This window comes from Triticum aestivum, chromosome 3A (assembly GCF_018294505.1).
Source record: "Triticum aestivum cultivar Chinese Spring chromosome 3A, IWGSC CS RefSeq v2.1, whole genome shotgun sequence".
Classification (NCBI taxonomy): Eukaryota; Viridiplantae; Streptophyta; class Magnoliopsida; order Poales; family Poaceae; genus Triticum; species Triticum aestivum.
The window spans coordinates 441,043,404-441,053,644 of record NC_057800.1 but is presented as its reverse complement, the minus strand read 5'-3'; the positions used below and the strand labels follow the sequence as shown (position 1 = coordinate 441,053,644).

Genomic DNA, 10,241 nt, shown 5'->3' with positions numbered 1-10,241 from the left:
AATATAAGTGATATGATATGGCCATCATCATCTTGTACTTGTGATCTCCATCTCCGAAGTACCGTCATGATCACCATCGTCACCGGCGCGACACCTTGATCTCCATCATAGCATCATGGTCGTCTCGCCAATCTTATGCTTCCACGACTATCGCTACCGCTTAGTGATAAAGTAAAGCATTACAGCGCAATTGTATTGCATTCAATAAAGCGACAACCATATGGCTCCTGCCAGTTGCCGATAACTTGGTTACAAAACATGATCATCTCATACAATAAAATTTAGCATCATGTCTTGACCATATCACATCACAACATGCCCTGCAAAAACAAGTTAGACGTCCTCTACTTTGTTGTTGCAAGTTTTACGTGGCTGCTACGGGCTTAGCAAGAACCGTTCTTACCTACGCATCAAAACCACAACGATAGTTTGTCAAGTTGGTGCTGTTTTAACCTTCGCAAGGACCGGGCGTAGCCACACTTGGTTCAACTAAAGTTGGAGAAACTGACACCCGTCAGCCACCTGTGTGCAAAGCACGTCGGTAGAACTAGTCTCGCGTAAGCGTACGCGTAATGTCGGTCTGGGCCGCTTCATCCAACAATACCGCTGAACCAAAGTATGACATGCTGGTAAGCAGTATGACTTATATCGCCCACAACTCACTTGTGTTCTACTCGTGCATAACATCAACGCATAAAACCTAGGCTCGGATGCCACTGTTTGGGGAATGTAGTAATTTCAAAAAAATTCCTACGCACACGCAAGATCATGGTGATGCATAGCAACGAGAGGGGAGAGTGTTGTCTACGTACCCTCATAGACCGGCAACGGAAGCGTTGACACAACGTAGAGGAAGTAGTACGTCTTCCCGATCCGACCGATCCAAGTACCGAACGTACGGCACCTCCGAGTTCTGCACATGTTCAACTCGATGACGTCCCTCGAGCTCCGATCCAGCAAAGTGTTGAGGGAGAGTTTCGTCAGCATGACGGCGTGATGACGGTGATGATGTGCTACCGACGCAGGGCTTCGCCTAAGCACCGCTACGATATGACCGAGGTGGAATATGGTGGAAGGGGGCACCGCACACGGCTAAGGAACGATCACGAAGATCAACTTGTGTGTCATGGGGTGCCCCCTTGCCCCCGTATATAAAGGAGGGAGAGGGGGAGGTGCGGCCGGCCCAAGGGGTGCGCCTGGAGGAGTCCTACTCCCATCGGGAGTAGGACTTCCCCCTCTTGCCTTGTTGGAAAAGGAAGGGGGAAGGGAGAAAGAGGAAAGGGGGGCGCCGCCCCCCCTTCCTTGTCCTATTCAGACTAGGGGGAGGGGGGCGCGGCCTGCCCTGGCCAGCCTTCCTCTTCTCCCTTAGGGCCTCTGCAGGCCCAATAACCCCTCGGGGGGTTCCGGTAACCCCCCGATACTCCGGTAAAATCCCGATTTCACCCGGAACGTTTCCGATATCCAAATATAGGCTTCCAATATATCAATATTTATGTCTCGACCATTTCGAGACTCCTTGTCATGTCCGCGATCACATCCGGGACACCGAACAACCTTCGCTACATCAAAATACAAAAACCCTAATTACGATCGTCACCGAACTTTAAGCGTGCGGACCCTACGGGTTCGAGAACTATGTAGACATGACCGAGACACGTCTCCGGTCAATAACCAATAGCGGAACCTGGATGCTCATATTGGCTCCTACATATTCTACGAAGATCTTCATCGGTCAAACCGCATAACAATATACATTGTTCCCTTTGTCATCGGTATGTTACTTGCCCGAGATTCGATCGTCGGTATCTCAATACCTAGTTCAATCTCGTTACCGGCAAGTCTCTTTACTTGTTCCGTAATACATCATCCCGCAACTAACTTATTAGTTGTAATGCTTGCATGGCTTGAGTGATGTGCATTACCGAGAGGGCCCAGAGATACCTCTCCGACAATCGGAGTGACAAATCCTAATCTCGAAATACGCCAACCCAACAAATACCTTCAGAGACACCTGTAGAGCACCTTTATAATTGATGTCTACTACACAACCTTCTTCTTGTAGACGTTGTTGGGCCTCCAAGTGCAGAGGTTTGTAGGACAGTAGCAAATTTCCCTCAAGTGGATGACCTAAGGTTTATCAATCAGTAGGAGGCGTCGGATGAAGATGGTCTCTCTCAAGCAACCCTGCAATCAAATAACAAAGAGTCTCTTATGTCCCCAACACACCCAATACAATGGTAAATTGTATAGGTGCACTAATTCGGCGAAGAGATGGTGATACAAGTGCAATATGGATAGTAGATAATAGTTTTTGTAATCTGAAAATATAAAAACAGCAAGGTAGCAAGTGATAAAAGTGAGCGTAAACGGTATTGCAATGTGTTGAAACAAGGCCTAGGGTTCATACTTTCGCTAGTGTAAGTTCCCTCAACAATACTAACATAATTGGATCATAAAACTATACCTCAACATGCAACAAAGAGTCCCTCCAAAGTCACTAATAGCGGAGAACGAACGAAGAGATTATGGTAGGGTACGAAACCACCTCAAAGTTATTCTTTCCAATCAATCCGTTGGGCTATTCCTATAGGTGTCACAAACAGCCCTAGAGTTCGTACTAGAATAACACCTTAAGATACAAATCAATCAAAACCCTAATGTCACCTAGATACTCCAATGTCACCTCAAGTATTCGTGGGTATGATTATACGATATGCATCACACAATCTCAGATTCATCTATTCAACCAACACAAAGGACCTCGAAGAGTGCCCCAAAGTTCTATCGGAGAATCACGACGAAAACGTGTGCCAACCCCTATGCATAGGTTCATGAACCCGCAAGTTGGTCAGCAAAACATACATCAAGTGGCACGCGGTATCCTATTGTCACCACAGATATCCACGGCAAGACATACATCAAGTGTTCTCAAGTCTTTAAAGACTCAATCCGATAAGATTACTTCAAAAGGGGAAACTCGATTCATTACAAGAGAGAAGAGGGGGGAAGAGACATCACATGATCCAAATATAATAGCAAAGCTCGCGATACATCAAGATCGTATCATCTCAAGAACACGAGAGAGAGATCAAACACATAGCTACTGGTACATACCCTCAGCCCCGAGGGAGAACTACTCCCTCCTCGTCATGGAGAGCGCCTGGATGATGAAGATGGCCACCGGTGAGGGATCCCCCCTCCGGCAGGGTGCCGGAACAGGGTCCCGATTGACTTTTGCTGGTTACGGAGGCTTCTAGCGGCGGAACTCCCGATCTATGTTGCGTTCTGGAAGTTTTAGGTCACGTGGGTATATATGGGTGCAGGGAGGACGTCGAAGGAGCCACGGGGGCCCCATGAGGCAGGGGGCGCGCCCTAGGGGGGGCCCACCCTCGTGAGCACCTCGTGTCTCCCCTGACGTGGGGTCCAAGTCCATCAGGTGTGTTTCCTTCCAAAAATAACTTCTCCAGTTGATTTCGTTCCGTTTCGACTCCGTCTGATATTCCTTTTCTTTGAAACACTGAAATAGGCATAAAATAGGAAATTGGGCTGGGCCTCCGGTTAATAGGTTAGTCCCAAAAGTAATATAAAAGTGGATAATAAAGCCCAATATTGCCCAAAACAGTAGATAATATAGCATGGAGCAATCAAAAATTATAGATACATTGGAGACGTATCAATAATCACCCAGTTACGTTGTGACGTTTGGTAGCATACAAAGTGTACTCTGGTAAACGGGAGTTGCATAATCTCATAGTCATAGGAACATATATAAGTTATGAAGAAAGCAATAGAAACAAACTAAACGATCAAGTGCTAAGCTAATGGAATGGGTCAAGTCAATCACATCATTCTCCTAATGATGTGATCCCGTTAACCAAATAACAACTCATGTCTATGGTTAGGAAACATAACCATCTTTGATCAACGAGCTAGTCAAGTAGAGGCATACTAGTGACACTCGTCGCGGATGTTGTGCTTGAAAGCTGCTAGGGCCTCTGCATCCAGACAGTCGACAATTTGATTTTTCTTTGTGAGGAACCGTGTTCAGAATTGCCTGGCCGATTCCTCTGGCTGCTAAATCATGTGGCTCAAGTCATCGGCATCTGGTGGTCGCACGTAAGTGCCCTGAAAGTTGTCGAGGAATGCGGCTTCCAGTTCTTCCCAACAGCCAATGGACTCTGCTGGCAAGCTATTGAGCCAATGCCGAGCTGGTCCTTTGAGTTTGAGTGGGAGGTATTTAATGTCGTGTAGATCATCACCGCGTGCCATGTGGATATGCAGGAGGAAATCCTCGATCCATATCGCAGGATCTGTTGTACCATCATATGATTCTATGTTTACGGGTTTGAAACCCTGTGAGATTTGATGATCCATTACTTCATCTGTGAAGCATAAGGGGTGTGCGGCACCTCTGTATTGGGCTATATCGCGACACAGCTCCAACGAGTCTTGCCCGCTGTGTTTGGCCCGGCCGGATTTACTTTTACTGTATCCGGCGTGACGTTTATCGTGTCGCGTAGTGGCGCGCCCTCGTGATCCGTAGATCGATCTTGCATGTTTTGCTTTGTCCTCCAGTACGTCTCGCAGGTCTGGCGTATTTCCCCATGCCTTTTTATTTGAATGGCGTTGGGGTGCAGGCTGAGCTTTTGGCTGGAATGCCTCTCTATCGCGGCCACGAGGTGGCCGATCAGCCGCGTCATACGCTTCTTCCTCCAGTCCGGGTAGCAACCTGCATTTTGGGTAACTCTTGGAGGGGCATTCGAGTTTATATTCCTCGGCCGCGAGGACTTCAGTCCATCTGTCAGCTAGCAGATCTTGATCAGCTTGAAGCTGCTGCTGCTTTTTCTTAAGGCTATTTGCCGTGGCTATAAGCCGGCGCTTGAAGCGCTCTTGTTCGACGGGATCCTCTGGCACGACGAATTCGTCATCGTCGAGGCTTGCCTCGTCTTCGGAGGGGGCATGTAATTATCATCCTCCGCCTCTCCATCTACCACTCTCTCTGGAGGGCTGGCCTCTCCATCCTCCTGTCCTAGATCGTGCTGGAGGGGATTGTTGCCATCTTTGGCACTATCCGGAGTGTTATTATCTCCTGTGCCGGTATCACCACTTTTGCTTTGGCGGGACTTAGAGCGGCGCTGCTGACGTTGGCGCTTGGGTTGCTTCTTGGAGGGGTCATCCTCCGCTGTCTCGTCGCCATTGCCTTCTTTGGGTGTGTCCACCATGTATATATCGTATGATAAGGTGGCTGTCCAGTGCCTTGTGGGCAGTGGTTCCTCTTCGTCTCCCGCATCGTCGTCCATACCGTCGATGTCTTCGGAGTCGAAGTCGAGCATGTCGGTTAAGTCGTCGACAGTGGCTACTAAGTGGGTGGTGTGTGGGCAGCGAATTTCTTCGTCATCCGCATACCAATCCTGCCGGACATAGTTCGGCCAGGATCCTCCTGACAAGAAGAGAGACCTTAATGAGTTCAATATGTCGCCAAAGGGCGAGTGCTGAAAAATATCCACGAAGGTAAACTCCATGATCGGCGCCCCATCGAATTCGCTAGGAACGGGCGCAGGCAGTTCGGAGTCCGTGGCCGGAGAAGGATCCGGCAGTCTAACAACACGGCTCTCGTGCAGGGTAAGGTCGATGTTCGGCTCGATCGCCGCTGAGGGTAAGGCCTCCGTGGCGGCGGCCATCCACCCGTCCATGGACGGCGCAACTGGCTCCAAATTGAGGGTCGGAGCGGCTGCCGGTGCGATCTCCTGAACACTGTCTGATGGTAGAGCTAAATCGTACTCATCGTGACCGCGTGACGCATAAGGCAGAGGCTCGAATCCGTTGAAGATCAAGTCTCCGCGGATGTTGGCCGTGTAGTTTAAGCTTCCAAACCTGACCTGGTGGCCAGGGGCGTAACTTTCGATCTGCTCCAGATGGCCAAGCGAGTTGGCCCGCAGTGCGAAGTCGCCGAACACAAAGATCTGTCCGGGGAGAAAAGTCTCACCCTGGACTGCATCGCTATCGGTGATCGTAGGAGCCATCAAGCCTAATGGCGACGACACAGAGGAACTCTCAATGAAAGCACCAATGTCGGTGTCAAAACCGGCGGATCTCGGGTAGGGGGTCCCGAACTGTGCGTCTAAGGCGGATGGTAACAGGAGGCAGGGGACACGACGTTTTACCCAGGTTCGGGCCCTCTTGATGGAGGTAAAACCCTACGTCCTGCTTGATTTATTCTTAATGGTATGGGTATTACAAGAGTTGATCTACCACGAGATCGGAGAGGCTAAACCCTAAAAGCTAGCCTATGGTATGATTGTCTGTTGTCCTACGGACTAAACCCTCCGGTTTATATAGACACCGGAGAGGGTTAGGGTTACATAAGGTCGGTTACAAAGGAGGAGATATCCATATCCGTACTGCCTAGCTTGCCTTCCACGCCAAGTAGAGTCCCATCCGGACACGAGACGAAGTTTTCAATCTTGTATCTTCATAGTCTAACAGTCCGGCAAAAGGATATAGTCTGGCTGTCCGGAGACCCCCTAATCCAGAACTCCTTCAGGATGGATCCTAGACCTTTCGAAGGATTCCATTTGAAGATCGTTTAGCTAAGGTTGGACGGTTTTCGGAAGGTTGCTAATGCTTGGAGGAAGCCTATTGCCAGTAATGATGTGATTCAGACTATACAAACTAGGCTAGCTCGCACACCCAAGGCATTGAGACAATGGATCAGAGACGAGGTGGCCAAGATGAGGCTCTAGGAGGCCATCGCTAATGACGTAATCTTCAACCTGGATTTGGCCCAAGAGGGGAGGGCCCTGACGATGAGAGTTGGTTGAGACAACACCTGAAAGCCAAGACTCCTGGGATTTGTTGCAATTCAAAAAATGATGTGGAAGAAGAGGTCTAGATTAACAAGGATAAAAGAAGACGATGCAAACACAAAGTTCTTACATTTAAGGAAAAACGGGAGGCATCGAAAAAACCATGTTCCAGTCTTGAGAGACCTAGAAGACACAACCAATCACGAGAAAACGAAACCCAACAATTTTGTTACATCATTTTATTTCTTTGATGAGTGCCCCCTTAGAGACCTACAGGGAGCTGATTTGACAAGTTGCAGCTCCCACGCCTTGATTTGTAGACTCTTGACCAGGCTTTATCTTTGGAATAGCTAAAGGATGCAGTTTTCATATCTCATGCTGAGAAGGCACCCGCCCCAGATGGATTCATTGCCACATTTTACATGAGCTACTAGGAGATTGTCAAAAAAGACCTTATCTGAGTTATGAGTCAAATCCATCAAATCAGGGGGAATTGCTGGCATCTTCTAAACACGACGAATTTGGTTTTAATGCCGAAGAAGGATTCTGCACATATTTGTCAATCTAATAAGAAGTGAAGTCAAGGTAATAAAGAAGATTCTGCACTATTTTGGAGAAGTTCGGGACCAAAGGTGAACCTGAACAAGGCCCAGTTCTTTTGAGCAGATTATGGAGAATCTCGGTCCCAAAAATCCCAAGCAAATAAAACTCGATTGAACTTCCAAAATCTGAACCGGATTCTCCAGAATCCTAGTGCAATCCCAAAATCCCAAAATACCTGGTTTCTCCCACAATCTCAGAATTCTGGCTAGTTCCAGAAAAGAAAACGTTTTGAAGTATAGTTGTACCCCTATTGTATCACGTATTTACGGTCAAAATGCCACCCCGCAGTCCAGCCTAGGGCCCCGACAACAAGCGGACGCACCCGACCGCTCGCTCGTCTCCCAGTTCCCGCACCGCATCGGGGCAGCGGACCTTCAAGCCATCCCCGCCCCCGCCCCCGCCGGCCAGCCTCCCTTGCCCGGTCCGCCCCGCCCTTCCCGCCCCGTCAGCTTCGCGGCAGCGACTGGGTTGCCGCGCCGTCGCTGCCCACCGGCCAACTTCCCTCCTCAGCTCCTCCTCGCCCCTCTGTCCGCCCCGGCCCTCAGCCTCGTCCCTCAAAGTTCGACGTCGACGCTCACGGTGAGCCCTCCTTTTTGCATCTCTCTATTTCTGCATGCTTGAATAATGCTACAATCTGTTAACATTTCATCAAACAAATTCTGTCTAACGGTAGTACAGACATTTCAACACACAACAGTTTCTAGAATCTCAAACTACAATCTCTGAAAAGAACTCGACGATAGATTCTGGGAGAAGCAGATTTTGGGAGAATTTTTTAGAATCCTGATTCGATTCTGTAGAATCTTGCCTGAAAAGAACTGGCCCCAAATGTACGGCCTACCACAGTACTCTCTTCGTTCCTAAATATATGTCTTTTTGGAGATTCCAATGCAAACTCCATTTCTAAATATAAGTCTTTGTAAAGATTTCAGTACGGATCACATACAGATGCATGTAGATGCATTTTAGAGTATAAATTCACTCATTTTGCTCTGTATGTAGTCCATAATAAGTGAATCTACGCTTCAAAACAGCGGTGCTTGTCGATCACCAACAAGCTGTCCATTCCGTATTTCCGTACAAACCACACACAATCTCACCGCGTGCAACAAAGTTTGTAGCACAAAACAATTAGCCAAGGCGTGGCATGCCGCACAAACTCTGTCACCGCCCGGGAGCAACAGTGCCATCCTCCTGGGGCTGTGGGTCGTCTCTGACCACCTGCGCGGCGGGCGAGGGCGCGGCGTCTCTGGCGAGCGAGAAGGACAGCCGGCCGAAGCCCCAGAGGCCGACGTCGTACATCTCCATCCACGCCTTCTCCGTCACGCTCACCCTCATCCTGCCATCCCCGAGCAAATTTACATCGTTGGTGTTCTCCCACCAGCCCGAGGCGGCAGCCCTGCCCAGCCCGCCCCAGTCCTCCTCCTTGCTCGCCTGCGCGGCGGCGCCACCGCCGCCCAGCCCCTCCACCTGGTACAGCTGGTCGTCCAGGCTCCGGACGCGCCTCGTCTTCCGCAGCACGCCCCTGCTGATACGCCGCGTCTTGGCGCGCCTGACCCATCGCCGGCCCGCCATGTAGGGCGCCTTGACGAGCGCCAGCGTGAAGCAGCTCACCACGGCGCACGGGCAGCAGCACAGTGCCACGCAGTTGGCCACCGCCGACGCGCCGCATGTCCCGCATGACTGCCTGGCGGAGCGTCGCGTCGGCTCCTCCTCGCAGAGTGCGGGGAACCGGTACGGAGGAGACGACGCCATTGCCGCCGGCCGAACGCGCCGACGGTACGTAGACTCGGCCAGTATGAGAGGAGTCGCTGACTTCTTGCCTGGAATCAACAGATGAAGTAGTACGTGGTCAGCGAATGTCGTTATCGATGGGTTGGAGACAGTCATTAAGCTATGATTCAGTAGTGCAATGTTACGCCAGCATGATATTATAGTCTGTGAAGCAGACTGGAGACCCGGTGCGATGGATTCATGGTTGGTTTTGGTTTGAACGACAGCGCAGTGCTGGCCGGATAACCGCGTGTACTGCTTTTTAAAATGTATAGTTGTTACAAAACAGCTACTAGATATATATCTACACACCTACCATGTTGGCTGCTGCTTCATCATTGTCGACGGATCGTCCGATGGCTCTTATGTCTGAGGGAAGCTCTCCCCTTCGACGTAGTAACCGTCACCCCGTCTCAGTTGACGGTTCTTCTCCGACCGACGAACATGCTATGGACAAGGCAATGCGACGTCAGGCTGCACGTAATTTGGACACCGCTCCAGGTAATCTCTCCACGAAATCTTTTCTTTCCTTTTCAGATTCACATATTTCTTCTAGTTTAAAGAATGTTGGATGCTCTATGGAAAAGAATGATAATGAAATTAATCTATCGGTTGGGGTGCTTACACATATGGAGATTGACCGTTTAAAGGTTTCTCCGAAGTGTAATGCATCGATACCTAACCCTGAAACCGAGGAGGATGATGAAGCAGATGCCAAATATGATGGTCCGCTTATATCCCACTTGGTTGGTGAGGTTACCGAGGTTGGATTGGATGATGCGAGACCTGGGTCCATGTTTTGTGACTTCACAGCGTCCTCGCGGAAATCTAAATCAAACTCATCTAAAAAGAAACAAAAACCGCCCAAGAAGGCCACACCGATTCGAGTTTCCACATGAAAGGCATGTTTTGGAATAGCAGAGGTCTCTCAGACTTGGCTAAACATAAACACGTCGGTGATTGTGTACGGGAACATGGATTGGATTTTGTGGCAATTTCTGAGGCTAGTAAGTGTGACTTTCGCCCGCATGTTCTCGATCACCTATCAGGTGGTTTTGA

At 49.6% G+C, this 10,241-nt stretch overlaps 1 protein-coding gene across 1 annotated transcript; it reads right to left on the bottom strand.

The window, feature by feature from the left end:
• Positions 1-8,438: 8,438 nt before the first annotated feature.
• On the bottom strand, positions 8,439-9,505 carry LOC123058396 (uncharacterized). Its single transcript, XM_044481127.1, has one exon. The coding sequence runs from the start codon at positions 9,297-9,299 to the stop codon at positions 8,574-8,576; it is 726 nt and encodes a 241-aa protein (XP_044337062.1). The 5' UTR covers positions 9,300-9,505; the 3' UTR covers positions 8,439-8,573.
• Positions 9,506-10,241: the final 736 nt, after the last annotated feature.